We start from the raw sequence: 21,611 nt of genomic DNA on the forward strand, positions 1-21,611 counted from the left end.
TTCCATGTGCCCATCCCGCGCTACCCACACAGATGGCGTAAATGGCGCGCAAATGACGTGCCATTTGACGCGCAAATGACATGCCAGTGGGACAGGCTCTGTACTGTTCTCTGTATTTGAGTTCAATTCACTGATGCACAAGAAAAACTGCTGACCTGATACCAACTGCCTTGAAACACTCAGTTCCAGCCATCCAAGTTCAGTTGTGACTTTTGCTGCTCATTGTGTAGTTTGGCGCTCCGAATGTGGCCTCTTTTACATCGGCTAAACCAAGCATTAACTAGGTGACAATTTCACTGAACAATACACGAGTTCTGCTTGCCAAGGCACGATGGATCTTCCGATTACTAACCATTTTAATTCCCCTTCCTGTTCTCATACTCATCTTAGACACAAACAGCTGGAGTAACTCAGCGGGAAAATTAGCATCGCTGGAGAGAAGGAATGGACGACGTTTCAGGTCGAGACAATGAGACCCTTATTCAAACTGATGCCAGGAGTGTGCGGTACAGAGATAAAATGTAGTCGGAGACAGTAAGACTGGTTGGAGAACTGGGGAGGGGATGGAGAGAGTGAGAAAGCAAGGGCTACTTGAAGTTAGAGAAGTCATTGTGCATACCACTGGGGTGCAAGCTACCTGAGGTACCAAGCAAAATATGAGGTGCTGTTCCTCCTATTTGTGCTGGGCCTCACTCTTACAACGGAGGAGGCCTAGAACAGAAAAAGTCAGTGTGGGAATGGGAAGGGAAGTTAAAGTGTAGAGCAACTTTGCTCTGAGTAAACCAGCATCTGCAGTTCTTTCCTACTCATGCTGACCTTTCTGTGTTTGGCCTCCTCCATTGCCAGAGCGAGTCCACATGCACACTGGAAAAACAGAATCTCACATTCTGCTTGAGTAGCTTAGAATTCAATAGTACGAACATTGAATTATTCAATTTCATTCTACCCCCAATTTCCACACCCTCTCTCTCTGGCTCGAACCCCATCCCCGAATCCAGCATACACACATTTCTCCCACCATCTTAGTCAACACTGCTGCTTTCCCCATCAACTCATATCCTATTTCCAAATCACTTTTATCTCCCCTCTTTCTGTCCCGACCATTTCACCCATATCCCACCCGCCACCTTTACATTTCATTCCTCCCCTTTCCTCATCTGGCACCCCTTTTTGTCTATTTTTTCTACTGCAAACTTTTGCCACTTACTCCACCCACCTGCCAACTACCCACCTCAATTATATCCACCTAACATTTGCCAGGCACTGCCTCACCTCTTTTCCAGCTTTCTCACTCTACTCCCAACCCGAAATGCCATCTGCCACCCCCTCTGCAGATGCTGTCTGACCCACCGAGTACCTCCAGCACTTTGATCTTTGCTCAAGAATCCAGAATTTGCAGTTTCTCATATCTCCCCACAACCTCGGTGAGTTATAGAATTGGTGGGGAGGTTAGAAATAGGGAGAGAATAAAAACTTGATAAGAGTAATTAGGTGGAAGATGGGTTATGTAGATTAATTTCCAAGTTGTACGACTTTACAATACACCCCAGTCTGAAAAATAACTTTCACTCTACTGTATCTTGTAATTAGGTCAGCATTCCATCAATGCAGCCCATTATATTTAAAAGCCTTGGAATTCATTTTATCAAAAACCTTGAATGTCTGGATATAGCATATTGACCTTCTATTACTTTTTTTTTTTTTAAATCAAGTTACTTCGACATGATTTTCTTTTAACAAATCCCTGCTAAGTTCTCGAATCAATTGTCTTCTGCACAAATAGCTGTGAATACTCTCCTGGTGATTCATTCCAAAACATTCCCCATCAAAGTTAAACCTCAGTTTAATCTCTACATCCTTGTCTGAACATTTATTTCCTCCCAGTTCTGTCAGCAACATGAGATGCATTCCATCAGGACCAAGTATTTTATGCTTTAAATGCAACCATTTCTCTTGCACTTCATCAACTTTTATGTCATCCAGAATCCTAAGTACATCTTTTGCTGAGATTCTAGCAGCTGTATGTTTACTGCATAGTCACCTTACTGGATCTTTGCCTCTCCTAATTCACCACTGATCCTTTCTTATTCGTTCCTTGGATCAGATACCTGTCAAGTGTTCTTTTCCTCAATCTCTTCTTGGTCTTCCCGAAATCTCTGGCTTTAATTTCCCTACCCTTCTCCCTCATGAGAATGCAGTTAGACTTGAATTGAAACAATTCTCCAAAGAAACTCAATAAAGTTAGGAATAGCAACTCATCTTTCCATTGGGTTTATGACTATAAATCAATGCTCCCATGATGAAACATAGTGTATGTAGGCCATCCACCCTTCAACCATACATTGAGAGAATGAATAGATGAAGGATGTCTGCACCGAACAGTCTGGACTGTCAAAAGAACTGATTCACCTCCAAATCTCCATCCAGGTTAAAAAGGAAAAGACGAGACACAGACACATAAGACTAGCGGCATAGGCTAAAATATAACAAGGCCTACCAAAGTTAACAAATATATGGATTTCAGAAGCTCAAAGTAGTGTTGAAAGATGCTGATGCCTGTTTAATAATTAACCAAGTGATAGGAGAGAAAAGGTAGCCAAATGGATTTAGATCACTGATCAACCAGATCATCAGATAAGGATCCCAGGGCAAAACTATATTCCTATTCCTTTAATAAGAGCAGTGAAATAAATATCTAATCTTTGCTCGCCTTAATTACAAATTAGGCTTTATAGTAAAACAGAATCTTTGCATGGGTTTTGGGATGAGCCATGAAATCGGGATGCACATGATTGCCGAACTAAGCACACATTCCAATCTTTTAACAAAAGGAATTCTGCTGAGGTTGGTGCAAAAGTGAAATTGTGTATTTCTCTCCTCATACACATGGCTTGGCCTGCTGAGAATTTTACTGCAGCACCAAAGGATACATTAAGAAGAATGTCTCAACCCGAAACGTCACCTACACCTTCGCTCCATAGATGCTGCCTCACCCGCTGAGTTTCTCCAGCATTTTTGTCTACCATTAAGAAGAAACAAATACTTTAACTCAGTTACGATTATGAATACACAATGCCACAGACAAGCAGAGTATTGTCAGAATAGTTTCAATGTAAAGAACAACAAGGTTTTCAGTAGACAGCAGAATGAAGATGTGCTTGCCAAGTACATTTATATTTTATATTTTTCTGTATATTTGATATTTACCACAAAATTTCACAAACATTTATGAAAATTATTTTCCTGGAATACAATATTACTCAAATACATTGCATATTACAGTATTCATCCCATCACTGCAAGTTATTAATTATAGTTCTGCAGGAAAACCGATATCAGTCTGTACAAGGAACCGCAAGGAATTACAAGTCATAATAAAGTATAAGCTTCAAAGTTGTTTCTTTGAACAGAACACAATAGTAATTTTAACTGATAAAGAATCTGAATACTTCACTGATAACGCAAGTTTACAGGAGACAACATTCAGATTCCCTAATTAATCTCACTTTCCACATATTAATAGGAAAAAGATATCCACTTTTACAAAGTTAAGAAACAAAATCAACATTCTTCCACAGCATCCTTGTAAAGGGACTGTCCCACTTTCATGACCTAATTCACGACCTTTTTTACTCGTGGATCTTTTTCATCATGCTAGAAAAAACTCCCGGACCTACTTAATGCCACGAGTACCTACAAACTCCTACGACCATGCTGCGAGTATGTCAAGGGCAAACTCGGCGGAGGTCGTGAAAGTGGGTTAGGCCCTTAAATCTTCTATGCACCCGCTCAAGCTTAACAACATCTTTCCTGGGTGACCAAAACTGAACACAATACACTAAATATGGCCTCACAAATGTCTTGTACAACTCTAATACAAGATCTCAACTTCTATAATCAACACTCTGACTGATGAAGACCAATGAGCCAAAAGTCGCCATATATCCACCTGCCTTGACCACCATATATTCACCTGCCTTGCCATTTTCAAGGAAGAATGTCCCTGTATACCTAGATCACTTTGCACTACAACAATCCCCATTCACTGCGCAAGTCCTGCCCTGGTTAGACAAAATGCAACACCTTGCACTTATCTGTATTAAATTCCATTAGAGCGATATATTTGATATATTTACAAAGCTTTTCAAGTCAAGAATAGAACCTAATACGGAATGGATTATATTTGGAATAATAGTAGAAGATATCAATTTAAATAAGGACCAAAAAGTTTTTTTTAATTATGGGTTAATAATTGGAAAGAAATTGATACTTAAATTTTGGAAAAATACAGCTATTCCAACTGTTAAAATGTGGATTAGGAATATGATGGACATAGCACGCCTTGAAGCAATGAGACTCCGACTAATAGATAAATATGACCAATTCTTAAGGAGTTGGTCCCCTTTTATCGACTTTTTTGAATCATGTGATGCAGCGGTACCGTAGTTTACTGATTTCAGGTCAGGTCGTGGATAGATTTACATCTCCGAATAAAGATTTGAAAATTTCTCTTTTAAGGGTCTTTTTCTCCTATTTCTACTTTCAACTTTTTCTTTTCTTATACACACACTTCACGTTTTTCTATTTTCTACTATCTATTTTTCCTCTTTCTCTTCTCCAATTTTTTTTTCTTTTTTCTTCTTCTTGTCTTTCTTATTTCCTTTTCAAAAACATAAAACTAGAGGTTGTACATAGAATGTATAATTACGTTATGACATAGTTGGCACCTAAATTTAGGTCCAACTGTATTGTTTTGTATTGTACTAACTTCTAATAAAATAAACAACAACAAAAAATCTGTATTAAATTCCAGTAAACATCCCTCAGCCTAACTGCCCAACCGATCAAGATATAGTCACAATCATGCAGCATGGAAACAGGCCCTTCACCCCAACTTGCCCACACTGACCAACATGCCCCATCTACACTAGTTCCACCTGGCTGTGCTTAGCCCATAACCCTCTAAGCTCCATCCATGTACCTATGCAAATGTTATGATAGTACCTTATACATACTATCTTTTCAGTAAAAAAGCTAGCACTCACGTCCCTATTAAACCTTATCCCCATCACCTTAAACCTATGTCCTCTGGTTATCGATTCCCCTACTGCATTTACATGCAAAGACACTGCATTTACCCAATCTATTCATCTCATGATTTTGTACACATCCACAAGATTAGCCCTCATCCTCCTGTGCTCCAAGGAATAAAGTTCTAGCCTACTCAACCACTCCATATAGGTTAGTCATTAGAGTTCTGGCAACATCTTCATAAATCGTTGACAAACTAATTATTTCCTAGAACTTTGTGACCAAAACTGAACATAATACTGTATGTGGCCTCACCAATGTCTTATACAACTTTAACATGACCTCCCAACTTCTAAACATATCTACTCTGACTGATGAAGGCTAATGTGCTGAAAACCTTTTTGACTATCCCGTCTACCTGCGAAGCCACTTTCAAGGAACAATGTAGCTTCACTCTTTGATCCCTCTGCTCTACACCACTCCCCCAGCCCTGCAATTCACTGTGTAGGTTCTGCCCTGATTAGACTTCTCAAAATGCAACAGCTTCCACTTCCCGGTATTAATCTCCATCAACCATTCTTCAGCTCACCTTGCATCCCATGCAATCTATCATTCCAGAGTGGACTACCATGTGGAACCTTGAAATTCCTTGCTGAAATCCATATAGACAATGTCTCCAGCTCTGCCCTCATCAACTTGTGTCACATCTTCAAAATAAATTCACATGTGTGAGACACGATCTCCCACATACAAAACCATGTTGATTATTCCTAATCAGCCCGTCAATCTAAATGTAAGTACAGGTGCACAACCTTTTATCCGAAAGCCTTGGGACCAGACACTTGTCGGATTTCGGAATTTTTCGGATTTCTGAATGGAAGATTTTTAGCGTAGATTAGGTAGGTAGTTGTTGGCGGCTTGAAAAGTCTGGAGTGGCTGCCTCCTCCCCGGAGACCGGGGAATCATTGTAAATCATTGCATAAATGTTAGTCAGTTATTTTGGAGGGATTTTATGGGGGGGGGGGGGGGGGTGAAGGGGGAAACTTTAATTCTTAGTCCCCTACCTGGTCGGAGAGGCGGGGGAGCGGGCAATGCCTTACCGGGTCGCCGTGCAGTAAGCTCCGGGGCGCTATGGCCGCCGACTCCCAACATCGCGGAGCTGGGCCTGCGGGTGTCCGGCCGCGGGCGGCGCCGGTTGGAGCTCCGACCCCGGCAACTCTACCCCTGGCTGCGCGGCGCTCCAAATCCAGCGCCGCCCGCGGCCGGACGCCCGCAGCCCCAGCTCCGTGATGTTGGGAGTCGGCGGCATCGCAGCGCTGGGATACCAGAGGGGAGCGGGCAATGCCTTACCGGGTCGCCGTGCGGTAAGCTCCGGAGCGCTGTGGCCGCCGACACACAACATCGCGGAGCTGGGGCTGCGGGCGTCCGGCCGCGGGCGGCGCTGGATTTGGAGCGCCGCGCAGCCAGGGGTAGAGTTCCCGGGGTCGGAGCTACAACCGGCACCGCCCGCAGCCCACAGCGCTCCGGTGCTTACTGCACGGCGACCCGATAAGACATTGACCACTCCCCGCCTCTCCGACCAGGTAGGGGACTAAGAATTAAAGTTTCCCCCTTCACCCCCCCCCCCGCCCCCTTCACATAAAAGCCCTCCAAACTAACTGACTAACAATTAAGCAATGATTTACAGATGTTTAAGTGTCTCCCCGGTCTCTGGGGAGGAGGCAGCCGCTACAGTAGTACAGACCTGGGTTGACCGTGGGTCGTTTCGGGTCAAGTTTGGCGCCAAACGCGAGCTTTGGTGTGCAGACGACATCCTGGAAAAAATGGCCGGTTTTCGGAGTTTTCTGGTTTCCGGAACTCCGGATAAAAGGTTGTGCACCTGTATATCTTATCCCTCAGAAAAATCTCTCTAGTAACTTTCCGACCACATATATTAGACTCACTGGCCTGTCGTTCCCATGCTTTTCCCTGCAGCCCTTCTTAAATAGAGGCACAACATTTGCCACCTTCCAGTCTTCCAACATCTCACCCGCATTTAGTCATGACTCATAAATCTCAGCCAGCAATTTCCTCACTAGCTTCCCAGTGACCTCATTTACATCTGGTCAAGTCCGGGAGGTTTGTCAACCTTCATAAGCGTTAGGACCCTCAATGCCTCCTCGACAGGAATACTGAGTGCCCTCGACATTCAATTGACTGCACCAAGTTCCGCAGTCCTCAAGTCTTTATCCACAGTAAAAACAGGAGAGATACTCATTGAGGACCTTTCCCCTATCCCATGGCACCACAGTTGACCATTTTAATTCCTGAAGGCCCCTACTACCTCTCTCTATGAATGCTCTGATTATCCTATATGTTTATAAAATTGTGGGTTTGTCTATAACAATTCTCTAATATTATCTGATAGAGCTATCTCCTGCCCCCTTTTTGCCCTCTTGATTTGCTTCTTTAGTATGCTGCTCAGTTACTGAAACTCCTCCAGGGATACCACTGACCCCAGCTGCCTAGACATTATTCTTGACCATTTCTCCTTGTCATTCAAGCTTCCATATGCCGACCTGCATTTCTCCTCCAGCAAGCTAGTCTGCGTCCAAGTGCCATTATCTTCACATCACTTTGATCAACATAATTTTAAATTATTACATCACTACAGAACACAATCTATTTGCCACGCAGGACCCAAACAGGTTTATCAAGTAAAACACAAAGTGCTGGAGGAGCTCAGAAGGTCAACAGCTCCTGTAGTGAACACTGGGCAGCATTTCTTCTTCAGTTTGACCTGTTCTGTCCTGAAACGTCACCCATCCATGTCCTTCCCATATGCGGTCTGACTGCCGAGCTCCTCAGCACTTTATATTTTATTTAAGGTCCCAGCTTCTGCAGTTCCTGTGTCCCTGGGTTTATCAACTGCCTGATGTTTTACTCAATTTAAATGAATTTGTTCTAGCTAACCTAAGCAACTGATTACAAAAGATTTTGGTACATTGGTACATTGAGTATGGAGGTTCGGATGCTATGTTGATGAGGCCAGATTTGGATTATTGTGTTCTGTTTTGGTCACCTTGCTGCACAAAGAATGTTGTTAAGCTGCAAACTGTGCAGAGAAGATTTACACGGATGTGTCGGGACTGGTGTCAGTGCCTGAACTACGGGGAGAAGTTGAGCAGGTTAGGACTTTACTCCTTGGACCGCAGGAGCATGAGGGGTGATCTTATTGAGGTTTATAAGATCATGAAGGGAATATATAAGATTAATCCACAGTCTTTTACCCAGAGAAGGGTAAGAACCAGGGAAAATAGGTATAAGGTGAGAGGGAAAACATTTAATAGGGACCAGAGGGGAAACTTTTTCACAGAGAGTGGTGGGTATATGGAACAAGCTCCCTGAGGATGTAGTTGAGGCATGTACTATACCAACAATTAAAATATATTTGTAAAGATACTTTATATGAAAGGTTTAGAGGGATATATGTGGACAGGTGGGACAAATGCAGGTGGGGCATCTTATTTGTCATGGGCAATTTGGGCCAAAGGGCCTATTTCCAATCAAAGTTTCACTTCAATTTTACATATGTTTATACCATATTCTATACCAGACTAACATTCATAGGCAACCTATGCACAATCCAAAATAAAAAAAGACTGCACAACTAGTCAGGTAGCAACTGTGCAGAGAATTTGACATAAGATAAACAAAGTTGTTAAACGTCTGCAGATGGATAAAGTTAATTTTGCAGATTGAAACAAACGTCTTGCATAATTCATGCACACTTTATGTTGTCCGAGTCTATATGCTTGTGTTGCCGCTGCAAGCAAAATTTTCATTGCACTTGTACGTCACTGCATGAGCATATGGCAATGATCTTGACACATCAGAATAACTACGATTCATGTTTTTGAACAAGGTCCAAATGTAAATATGTTACTCCTCTTCCAAAGACAATAATTCAATAAATAACTAATTAATAATGAACACATTTATTACATTCGCCTCAAATATCTTCGCCGATTGCATAACACGGAACGGTAATAATCTGATTAATGGACTAAGGCAGTTTTGGAAATGAGAACCATCATTAATCAGATTCTACAAATTGCAAAAACACAACCTAAAGTGCACCTGGAGCTTGATGTTGGAGATCATTGATTACAGAAGTGATTAACAAATTAATTCAGCTCAAGAGATGAATCTTTGCTGCTTTTGGAAATTGGATTACTACAATAAATAGTTTCACACTTTGCCTTCAAAGAGCATATTTGACAGTAGATAACAAATTCAACAGAACAGTACCTGTAGTTTCTTATCGCTAAATCTTACTGAAATGAAATATTAGATAATATTTTGGGTGCCACAGTGTCACAACGGAAGTTGCTGCCTTGTAGCCCCAGAGACCCGGGTTTGATCCGGAATACGGGTGCTGTCTGCATGCAGTTCGTAATTCTCCCTGTGATCGTGTGGGTTTTCCCCGTGTGCTCCAGTTTCCTCCCACATTTCAAAGACGTTCTGATTCGTAGGTTAATTGGCTTCTATAAATTGCCCTTAATATGGAGGATGCAAAACTGGGATAACATAGAACATGTGGTCATTAGTCCATGTGGCTTTGGTGGACTGAAGGGCTGGTTTCCACATGGTATCGCTAAACTAAGCAATTAATGGCCCAGTGTTCCAAATGAGACACAAAATCTGTCTTTGGAATAGTTGGCAAAGCCAAACCCCAACAGAACACCAAAAGAAGTTTCAAGATGTTTTGCTATCGCATAACCTGAAAATCCACCTAATGCAATAAAATATTCTCAAGAATTTGTTATTACGTGGAATATGACTCCAAGCAACACAAGAAATGACCATATTACAGGGTGACTTGGGAGGTTAGCCCAGAAACTGACAAACTAAGCACAGCTAAAACAGTACAATTAATTCCACAGTCCAAAACTGGGTCTGTAGTACTGTTGGTCTGAGCTTTCAAAAGATGTGCATCACAAAACACAACAGCAAATTTTGTAGACAGAATAAAATATACATGCCACAATAATTGTAATGCACACCGTCAAAATATGGTCTCAATAGAGATACATTAGTCCTTGTTGATTTGACGTAGTCATTTTTAAACATGAAAGTTAAGTTAGGCTTAGTTTGGCTGTTTGTCAGTAGCCAGGAAAAATTTTGAAATTTCAGAGAATAGAAAGAAATATCTTGAATGTTTGAAATTTCAGAGAATAGAAAGAAAATGGCTTCAGTTATACAAATATTTTGTTGACAAAAACGTGCATACATCTAGTACTGCGTGTTGGATAAGTCAGTGAAATAATCAGGAGTTGGGGAAGGTCATACAAGGCAAAGCTGGATGTCACCAGAAAACACACACAATCGTCAAGTCATTAGTAAACAATATCTTATTTTTCTTCACAAAACACATCTTATAAAACAGACTCTTATAATAAGGGGGTGGGGATGGAGAGATATTTTCTAATTGGTCAAGAGATAAACACCAAAAAGCAGAAACATAAACACCAATACGCCAGAAACCAGCATGTTTATACATTAAACCTTGATTGTTTTTACATCTCATACCTTTAGTATTGAAGTAAAATAATCATTGGGAATATTTGAAAACATATAAAAGAAAATAAGGATGTCATTTTGAGACGATGATAAAGCATATAAGCTCACAGTCAAAATTCAAGAAAATAATTTAGACACAAGACTATTCAGCACATTGCGCCTGCGAATAAAATAGCCACCTAGCCTAAACAGCATCCAATGGAGCCGTGCAGGTCTCAAGTGCACATTCAAATACTACATCAAATGTGTTGAGGATTTTTGCCTCTGCCATCTTTTAGGCGGCAAGTTCCAAAACCAGACAATCGTCTAGGTGTATTTATCTTCTCATCTCCTCCCCAATCCTCTACCAATGACTTGAAATCTAAATCTCCTTACCACTTTTATTACAAATCCTTCAAAATTTGATGCATTTCTGCTCCGCCTGTCCTAAAGAAAACAACCCGAGTTTATTCAGCGTCGCTAAAATAAATTCCAACCAGAACATTTAAAATGGACACAGTGATTAGTGGGAAGATACGCATCTGAATGGCAAGCATAAGTAACGATTGGATTTAGTTGGCAATGCCAGATATACAACCTGTCGACAGGGCCCTACCTCACAGCCACCCGCACGGTGCACTCATCCTGGCCAGGCGCCGCCATTGCACCGACTCGGTCCCGAGAAAAACGACTGTGGAAGGAAAACCTGCGGCGAGATGATCAGCAAGCCTTCCTCCTCCTTGTAGGTGTGAGTCTGTGGCACCAACCCATCCGATGAGGAGCCGGGTAGGGTTTAAGCTGGAGGGAGCAGGGAAGGAGACAGCGTCCTGCTCATCCCCACCAAAGATCTTATAGACCCACACTGGTCCGGGAGGGAGGGAGGGACGGGGACGTGAAGGAGTGGTTACCGGCCTCCCACCCAGCGCCGTTCACAGCGGCTCCTCCCAGCTTTCGCCTGGCCTTCGTTCCGCAATGCGCCGCTGAATTAGCTGAGCCGCAGAGTGGGCGGCGAACGGCCAACCCGACCCCACCCGGCGCCTCCCTCCCCCGGTCACTGACTATTGGGCGACCGTGTCAGGGGACGACGACGGCGACATCGCCTCCAGCTACACCCATCAGCAAAGATGCTATAGCGGATTAGTATATTTTCCCACCAGTGCGCAGGAGTCTGTTTCAAACCTACGGCCGCTATGGAATTAAAATGACGGTCTTTGATCGTAGACCGAGGAAACCACCCTCCCCAACCGGATAGAAAAGGAGGAGACCAAAGGGCCACCTCGATCTTGATGGTCAACAGCGGTATCCAGTCAGGGTGGCTATGGTTTGTGACGGTGGACAGGGGTTGAAGGGGCCACCTGGCAGGTGGTGACACAGGAGACTGCAGATACCGCAGTCTTGGCAGCTGCTCGCAAATTCATGTCATCGGAACAGCATTACCCTCTTCGGCCCATCCAGTCGACTCCGCCATTCAATCGTGGCTTGATCTATCTTTCCCCTCTCAACCCCATTCTCGTCTTTCCCCCGTTTTCACTAATCAAGAACCTGTCGACCTCTGCCTTCAAAATACTATTTCAGCTAAAGTAACAAAGAAGGCTGATGGAGGAATTTTAAGAAAGCATTTAACAAACCATTTCATAAACTGTTGGGTGAGAACATTAAAACTCATCATATGATTGATAACATGGTTAAAAAAAAAGGTGTGATAAATGTTTTGTCAGATTGAAGGAAGATGGACAATGGTGTTCCTTAATGGTTCCCCTGATGCACCATTGACAAACGACTTGAATATCAGAATTTAATCAAGAGGATCACGGCTTTCGGCAGAAGGGCTAAGAAGAGGCAGTGTAGACTTTGACCATAAAACAATACAGCACATGAAAAGGCCCCACAGATTGTAATTTTTGTGCTGAACATGATGCCTAGTTAAACTGATCTCATCTGGCTGTGTATGATCCATATTCCTCTATTTCCCTATCTAAAAGTCTCTTAAACGTCACTGTCATATGTGCCTCCATCAATCCCTGGCAATACGTTCCAGGCCGTCACTACTCTGTAAAAAACCTAACCTGCACATCTCCATTAAACTTTCACTCTCTCACTTTATATCCACGCCCTTTAGTGTTGAACGTTTCCACGCTGGGAAAAAGTTTCTGTGTATCCTATCTATGCCTCTCATCATTTTATATAGTTCTATCAATGCTCCCCTCAACCTGACATTTCAGAGAAAACAATCCAAGTCTATTCAACCTATCCCTGTAGCAGAAACCCTCTAATCCAAGCAGCATTCTGGTAAACCTCCTCTGCACCCTCCCCAAAGTTTCCACGTCTTTCCTGTAATGGAGCAACCAGAACTGCACGCAATATTTCAAAAGCAGCCTAACCAAAGTCCTATAGAGCTGCATCATGACTTCCTGACTCTTGTACTTAATGCCCTGGGCAACGAGGGCAAGCATACCATACACATTCTTTACCACCCTGACTACTTCAGTGAGCTATGAACTTGGATTCCAAGATCCCTCTGCACATCAATGCAGCTCGGGCTCTTGCCATTAACTCTACTTTCCCCTTATATTCAACCTCCCAAAGTGCAAACTCCTAAACTTACACTTGCTCGGGGTAAACTCCAACTGCCATGTATCTGCCCATTTCTGCAACTGATCTATATCCCACTGTAACATCTGACAGCATTCGTAATTTTCTGAAACTTCTCTAATTTTGAAGTAGTCAGCAAATTTACTTAACAACCATCCATATTTATATACATATCATAATCAGCAGTCCCAGCACAGATCCCTGCAGAACATGGCGGCGGCATGGCACAGCGGTGGAGTTGCTGCCTTACAGCGCCGGAGACCCGGGTTCGATCCAGACTACGGTTCTGTCTGTACAGAGTCTGTACGTTTTCCCCATGACCTGTGTGGGTTTTCTTCAAGATCTTCAGTTTCCTGCCACATCCCAAAGATGTACAGATTTATAGGTTAATTGGCTTTGTAAATGTAAAAATTGTCTAGTCTGTGTTGGATAGTTTTAATGTGCGGGGATCATTGTTCCGTGTTATATGTCTAAACTAAACACCACTGGCCACAAGCTTCCCACCCCCCCCCGCCCCTCAGTTTACAAGTTGCACACTTTGCAATTATGTATCCCTCTTGGGCTCACACCCGTCTCTAGCCAAAGACTGGCCTATTAGGGAACCTCCTTGCCCGAGGCCATCTGTTGCTGACTCAGATTTGTCCTGTTTTTTCCCCCTTGCTCCCCTTTCACCTCACTACAATCAATCTGAAGATGGGTCCTGATCCGAAACATCACCTCTCCAGAAATGCTGCTTGACTCGCTGAGTTATTCCAACATTTTCTCTTTCTGCTGAAAAGTGAATTTAGGGATCATCTTAAAAAGAGGTGGAGAATAATATTTCAGCTTCTACCTTTTTCCCCATGTATTTTGCCACTTTTTAATTAAGTCCACTGCAAAATGTTTATCTAAATAGTTTTCCTTTAGAACTTTACTGGTTTGCTATCTTCAGTGTGATTGACTGACCTGATAACATCATTGCTGATGGGCACCTCACTTGCCAGGGACTCGCCACATTTGAAACATATACCTGAGATTATAGATGGCAAAAATTGTTGTGCAGCTGTAAGTGCACAATTTGAACCCAATGTGAATATACACAGCTCAAGCGGTCCCAAAGCAAATTAAAGAATGACCATGATTTCTGACTGGAGTATTTCAGGTACAACCCATTGGCATTCTGACAGTGCTTGTAATTGTATATTGGTAGGTTATCGTAGCATCATGGTTGTACAACATTTAAAGGATCTCTTCCTATTTTATTTTATTCACCGGGTACATGTTTGTGCGTGGTGGTGCAACACATGGATAACAATAATCAATCTCAGTAATCATGCTTCCTAACTTTAGCTGAGCGAGTGGTACCCTGCGAAAGGTGCCATCTTGATAAGATATTAAATAAAGACCTCATCTCCATTAAGAATTTAATCCCCTGAACTCCATCTGGTGTGCAGTCTATTATTTATTACTGTAATAATTTCACTAAAGCACATTAGCTGGCTACGTTTGTGGTACTCTAAACAAATTAGCCCTCTACGTCAGTGGTTCCCAACCGTTTATCGTCTCGTTTACCCCTGGCAACTTTAATAGCACAGAACAATGTTATTTCACTTATTTATGAACACCTAACGATGAACAGATACTGGTATACCAGAACCAAACACAGTCAGTCAATGAGAAAACATATGTATTCAGAATCAACAAATCTACCCCTGGGGGTAAGTTTGGGAACCCTTGCTCTACGTTATTAGGAGGACCACTTCAATATGTCACCAATTATAAATATTCTGATAACATGAATAGCTTGCATATATTTGTCTTTTTACTTCATATATCCTTTTGTAGTAAAGATTACAGGATCAAGCATTAATGATGGTTCAAAGTTTTAATGTGTATAACAATATAACTATTGTTTTTCAAAATACAAGATACAGTGCATTTATGTACGGATTAAGCTGCAATTGAATGGCAAAACAGGATTTCACAATCATTGAGGTGATTTTTATAATTCATTTCAGAAAATGCAACATAGTCCCTGCAGTGTCGGGCTGCTCAAAATATTCCTCAAATCATTTAAGTCAAGCATTCTTTACATTATTTAATTCAAACAGTACAAAATCAAAGTATTTGGGATATAACACAATTTGGCCGTACACGTATATTGTTTGGTTGGTAAGGAGTGCAACATGAAAAATGCATTCTACTGCACTTTAATACTACATGTTTATCCAATTCTCCTTTCTGCTCCAACAAAAGATATTGGGAAATTCTGGCTGGTAGAAGCATAGTACACAGAATGCATTTGATTATAAATGTATGCAACATCACTTATTTTCATTTAAGGTTGACGACATCTGTTTACAACAGATTTGCCTTGATCAAATGTAATAGCATTTCTCCAATCGGCTTGATACCAATTGAAAAATCTAAAGATTATGGGCATATTTGCAAAATTTGCAAATTGCTAGTCAGTTGTACTACCAATTCAGAAAGTAAAGACCTGCAAATCATGCAAGTTATTGTAAATATTTTCAAGTCTCAATATAAAATGTTATTCATTTTTTATTACAAATCGTTCATAACAAACAAAACAGTCATGTTCATTCCCACACATGCTCTTTTACAGTCACATTCTGGTCCAGCCATATGAATATCATTGAAGCTACTATACATAACATTTTCACAAAAATGCAAATTACTGTAAGTTTACATACATCATGCAAAGGACATTTTAGAACATGAAAGTGAGGGTCATGCTCTGGTTAGAAGAGCATGATTCATTTTAAAAACAGTATTTAATGGCATGAGAGTACATGCAGGTTATCAATTTATCATGAAAGACAACAGTTTCAAGAATGCACACAGCCTATTTCTAAAACAAAACACAAAGGAATGATATTGGGCCCCATGGATTTTAATACAATTAATTAAAAAATCACCAAACTCAACATCTGTTTGTTAAATCTAAAAGCTAACAAGGAGGAAGTTCAAGAGATTGCAGGTATTTATTTTGCAAGTTCAAATACTGGTTTCAGCTGCTGTTTGAGCAATAATATTCCTCATTGCAAAAATTCCATACGTTGTACATGGTTTTACATCAGTATTGCGTGAAGTGCGATAGATGCAAGACCAGCTCTCCATCATAGAAGCACATCCCCATTAGGCCAATCAACAACTTAAAATCCACTGACTAAACCCTCATGGTAAGAAAGGAACAAGCAGAACTTCAAAAATCTGGTTTTCCATAATTTGCAACAGTAAACAATGAGGCATGGCATCCAAGTGCAAGTGTAAATACCAAGTATATAGAGCAAAAACACTTTTTTAGAAGATCAAGCCTATGCATGAATGAGTTTTAATACATGGATAAACATTTTTCAAAGGAATAAAGTGAACCCAAATAAAAATAGAAAATGCTCATAAGACCAGTCTGTAACCTCTATCTATTCCATCCGGAGTTTCCAACCTATATTAAGATGACCATGTGATCCAAAGAAAGTCAATGTAGCATGTTTTTAAGTCAAATCAGGAAAGGACCTTCACAGTAAATGACAGGGCCCTGGGAAGTGGTGTAGACCAGAGGGATCTAGGTGTGCAGGTAGATAGTTCCCTGAAAGTGTGTCAAAGGTAGATGGAGTGGCCAAGAAAGCTTGGCTTTCATTTGTCAAGGTATTGAGCAGAGAAGTTAGGATATAATGTTACAGATGTACAATGTTGATGAAGCTGCATTTGGAGTATTATGTTCAGTTTTGGTCACCCTGCTGTAGGAAGTATGTCATTAAGCTGGAAAGAGTGCAGAAAAGATTTATGTTGCAAGGACTCGAGAGCCTGAGCTATATGGAGAAGTTGAGCAGGCTAGGACTTTATTCCTTGGAGCGCAGAAGGTTGAGAGGTGATCTTCTGGAGGTATAAAAGATCATGAAGGGAATTGTTAGGATGAATGTAGGATGAGTCTTGTACCCAGGATAGGGTAACCACAAACTTGAGGACATAGGTTTAAGAGAGGGGAAAGATAGTACCCCGAGGGGGACCTTTTTCCACACAGAGTGGTGAGTGTATGGAACAAGCTGCCAGAGGAGGTAGTTGAGGCAGGTACTATAACAACATTTAAAAGGCATTTGGACAGGTACATGGATAGGAACGGTTTAGAGGGATATAGGTCAAACATGGGCAGGTGGGACTTGTGTAGTTGGGACACCTTGGTTCAGCACTGACATTGGGCTAAAGGGCCTGTTTCCTTGTTGTTTGACTCCAGCATGCCTTAATAACCATCATCCGGTGGTTCTTACATCCACCATAATGAAGTGCTTCGAGATGCTGATCATAGCATATATTAATTCCAGCCTACCAGCAGCCTTGATCAACTGCAGTTTGCCTACTGTCGCAAGAAGTTCCATCTCCCTGACCCTACACTCATCAATGGAACAACTGGATAACATGTACACCTACGTCAAGACTCAAATATCTATATTACTAAAAGTCTGATCTTGGCCACTTCCTGTTGTTCTGTATATTGATTTTAGCAAAAACGCTGACAGTTACGGCTGTGATTTTTTGCCATCTTACTTAGTCCCCCTACGCTCATCAGGTGCAAAGGATTCTTCCCATGAATGAAAAATAAAAGTGTTATTAGTGTTTAAAAAATGTTGAGAATCTCTCTCCTGCCAATCACGCCATGAAGGCCACGCCCCTTCCGGTGGGAGGGGGAGGGATTACAAAACCCAGAAGTGTGGGTGTGGCTCAGTCTCTGCAAGATGGGGGAGGGAGAGGTCACGACTATGTATGCGTTGTGAATCAACTGAACACACTGAATGTCTACTGAACTGTGAGTGCGGTATTTATGTGGTATGAAAGTGCACTTGAATTGGGTGGCCTTGCACCCTGCTTGAAGTGGCATGAAACTGCACTTGAGTTTGGTGGCCTTGCACCCTGCTTGAAGTGGTAGGAAACTGCACTTGAGTTTGGTGGCCTTGCACCCTGCTTGAAGTGGTAGGAAACTGCACTTGAATTTGATGGCCATGCACCCTCTTTTTAATGGTAGGAAACTGCATTTGGTGGCCTTGCACTCTGCTTGAAATGGAATCTCAAGGAATAGCCGCGAGTCAACTGCCAGCCCACCAGCCGTGAGTGAGCTGCCAGCACATCAGGCTTGAGTGACTGAGTTGCCACCCCAAGAATCCATTTGGCCCACAATGTCCATACTAGCCCTCTGGAAATCAGTCCATTCAGCCCACAACACCCATACTAGCACTCCAGAAAGTCCCTCCCCCCCCCCTCTGGCCACCAATATTGGAATTGGTGGAGAGGTGGAATATTGTGTTGGGGGACGAGCACTCCCGTGTGAACATGGGACCCAACGGGTCCCACTTAGTTTAGTATTGATTATAACTCCACGTTCAATTTCAACCAAACTCATCTCCAAACTATTGGACTAAGGAGTCAATATTCCCCTCTGCAACTGAATCCTCTACATCCTGACCTATGGACCACAATCAATGTGAATAGACAATACATCCTCCACGATAATTCTCACAGGTACTCTCAGTGTTCTCAGCCTCTTACTTTACTCCCTATATACTCAACTGTGGCCAAATTCTGTTCTAATTCCATTTGCAAGTTTGCAGATCACACCACTGTAGTGATAAGATGGAGTACAGGAAAGAGATAGAGCGACTAGTAACATGATGTCAAGACAACAACCTTTCCATCAATGTTAGGAAGATGAAGTAGCTAGTTATTGACTTTGGGAAAGGAGGTGGTGTACATGCCACAGTGAGCATCAACAGTGCTGAAGCAGAGATGGTCAAGATCTTCAAGTTCCCAGGTGTAAATATCAACAATAATTTATCCTGGACTAAACACGTTGAAACCACAGGCAGGAAAGCACACCAATGACTCAATTTCCTCAGAAGACTAAGAAAGTTCAGCATGTCTCCAACGACTCTTACCAACATTAACGGATGCACCATAGCACGAATCCTATCCAGATGCATCATAGCTTGGTTTGGCAACAGCTCTGTCCAAGATGGCAAAAAATTGCAGCTGCCTTGGAAGAGCAGCCAACGTAATCAAGGTCCACTTACATCTCATTCATTCCTTTCCCCCCCTCCATCATGCAAAAGCTCGAAAGTAGGTACCAATGTATTCAGATTCAGCTTCTTTCCCACCGCTATCAGATTACTAAACGGTCCTCTTATAAGCTAAAGTTGCAGTCCCGATTCCCTAACTTTCATTGTGGCTCTTGCACTTTTTTTTGCACTTCACATTCTCTGCGGCTGTATTATAATGGTTACCACATTATTCTGCACACTAGTATTTTTCTCTTTGCACTATCTGTTATATTTGCGTTTAACTTGATTGTACTGATGTATCACATGATTTGACTGGATAGCACGCAAGTAAAATGTTTCATTGTGTCTCAGTTTGTGACACCAATACTAGTACCAGTGAGTGTGCAGAGATAAGCAGCTCATTTTTAGACTAATGACCATTCACCTGCAATTATAGAAATCATTGACCTGAAACATTATGTTTCTCTCCTCAGATGCTGCCCAATCTGCTGAGTATTTCCAACATTTTTGTTTTAGATTTCCAGCATCCCCTATTTTATACTTTGAAAGTTCAACCAAGTTTTTTTAATACACAGTATTGACCTTTTCAGTGGTATAATGCAGATATAATGAATACAACATTAATTGAAATAAAATATGCATATTTTATGTTAATATGCACTATAGTAATTATTGTTTAAATAAACAAATCTATACCAGATCATTTTTTCATTAAAAACAAATGAGTAGTTTTGGATTCTGTATAATGTGGAACATATATAAGCATAAATTCATTACTTAGATCCATAAAAATACCGAAGATGTGTTTGGTAATATATACTACTTTTATAACAACAATGGGCAACTAACAGTCTGAAGTGTAAGCACGGCTGAAATGCTAAATGTTATACTAGAGATTCACTCATATTGCACTAAAATAAATCATATGTTGATACAAGAACCCCTCTCTGTTTCCTCAAAACAATTAATCCTGGGAAGCAAAATAAAATACTGTTTGTACTTATTGCAAATGAACTGCCTGGGTAGAGTGGTAAAAAAAAAAATGGTATGGTATCATCCATATCAAAAGTCTAGCCCAGCACTTGTACCAGATGATACCTGGTACAAAGTTAACACAAAATGAGGCTCATTAAATATTAAAATTGAGAAGAGCATTCAATTGCACTCAGACGTTAACCATTTCTCTAGAACATGTACATTCTAGTTTCCTCTTACAATTCATAGTACTTTTTAAAATCAGTGCTGTCAAATTTATTACCAGACGCTAATATTACAATAATGTAAACTATCAGAAAAGTTAACATATGTTTCAAAAGAATGATGAGATTGCATCCAAAAGTTAACTTATTTTACTGACTTTAATGACTTTAAATAAATAGGAAGATCTGTTTACTTTATATTTGTTTGCATCATGCAATTCTTTTGTAGCTCCTCTTGTCATATTATTCACATTCATTGGCTGTATCATTAATCTTCAGTTCCAGTTGTTCTGAGCACAGAGTATTCTCCCAAAATTTTGCACAATTCATTCAGTCGCTGTTGCATTTGCGGGATTCCAGCCAGTTGAGACTCAAGTCTCTGCTTTTCCTCAGCCAGTGAGAGTCGCGTAGCAGTATCTAATTGTTCAAATCGCCAACCACCCTCCCCATCAAACTGTAATAGGTGTGTGTGGTATTTCCTGCAAAATTAAATTGCATTAATCTTATACAGTTTCCATCCACTTAGCAAATAACAAAGCTTCCAGATTAAATTATCCTTGCTGTTAACATGTTAATTTTAGGAATCTACAGCTGTTTCTTTCATTTCACTTCATAAATTTTATAACAGCCACTTGCACTGCCAAAGCATTTAAATATTTTAGAAGAAATTTGACTACCCATCATGGAAAAAGCGATGATCATTTTATCAATGCAAGTTTAAATCATGCAATTCCATTCACTGGGGGAAAAAAAGTTTCATCTTTTGGATAGCAAAGGGCATGAGGCATGTTTCAAAAGGCATTATTGAAAGAAATGTTGCATCGTAGACAAGTGACTGGAACAAGAAAAGCAGGCAGCAGAGACAAATAAAAGTGAAAAAAACTGTGAATGTTGGGAATTTGAAAGAAAACTAGAAAATCATGGAAAACCTCAGGATGTCAGAAAGATCTATGGAAAAAGAAAATGTCAATAATTTGGAGCTGTGGCCCTTCATCAGAACCGGGAAAGAGAGCTGCAACATAAAAACTGAGACTAGAATATCCTGGCAAAATGCTATTTGAATTAGAAAGGGGCAAGTAACGTAAACCCTTAGAATGTGGTCTCTGGTTGATAGTTCTTTCCAATCTATATTATCCCTGTGGGTATTGGCACAAGAGGAGTGGAATTGGATTGTTATCTAAATTACCAATTATGATAA

At 41.2% G+C, this 21,611-nt stretch overlaps 2 protein-coding genes and 1 long non-coding RNA gene across 6 annotated transcripts in view; all 3 read right to left on the reverse strand.

Moving 5' to 3' along the window:
• Positions 1 to 11,887, reverse strand: part of kif21a (kinesin family member 21A) — a 116,532-nt gene extending 104,645 nt beyond the window's left edge. For all 4 annotated transcript variants that reach the window (XM_033039611.1, XM_033039608.1, XM_033039609.1 and 1 more), the window contains exon 1: positions 11,189 to 11,887. In XM_033039611.1, coding sequence (XP_032895502.1) covers positions 11,189 to 11,235 — 47 coding nt within the window. In that variant the 5' untranslated portion in view covers positions 11,236 to 11,887. The remainder of the gene's footprint in view (positions 1 to 11,188) is intronic.
• LOC116985140 lies at positions 115 to 967 on the reverse strand. Its single transcript, XR_004415213.1, has 3 exons — positions 885 to 967; positions 382 to 385; positions 115 to 250 (listed from the first exon to the last, which is right to left on the reverse strand). It is a non-coding gene; the product is annotated as an uncharacterized LOC116985140 (long non-coding RNA).
• Positions 11,888 to 19,318: 7,431 nt separating the features above from the next.
• abcd2 (ATP binding cassette subfamily D member 2) overlaps positions 19,319 to 21,611 on the reverse strand; it is a 42,254-nt gene continuing 39,961 nt past the window's right edge. The window contains exon 10 of the mRNA XM_033039613.1: positions 19,319 to 20,892. Within this exon, the coding sequence (XP_032895504.1) occupies positions 20,682 to 20,892 (211 nt within the window). The 3' untranslated portion in view covers positions 19,319 to 20,681. The remainder of the gene's footprint in view (positions 20,893 to 21,611) is intronic.

Source organism: Amblyraja radiata, chromosome 21 (genome assembly GCF_010909765.2).
Source record: "Amblyraja radiata isolate CabotCenter1 chromosome 21, sAmbRad1.1.pri, whole genome shotgun sequence".
Lineage (NCBI taxonomy): Eukaryota > Metazoa > Chordata > Chondrichthyes > Rajiformes > Rajidae > Amblyraja > Amblyraja radiata.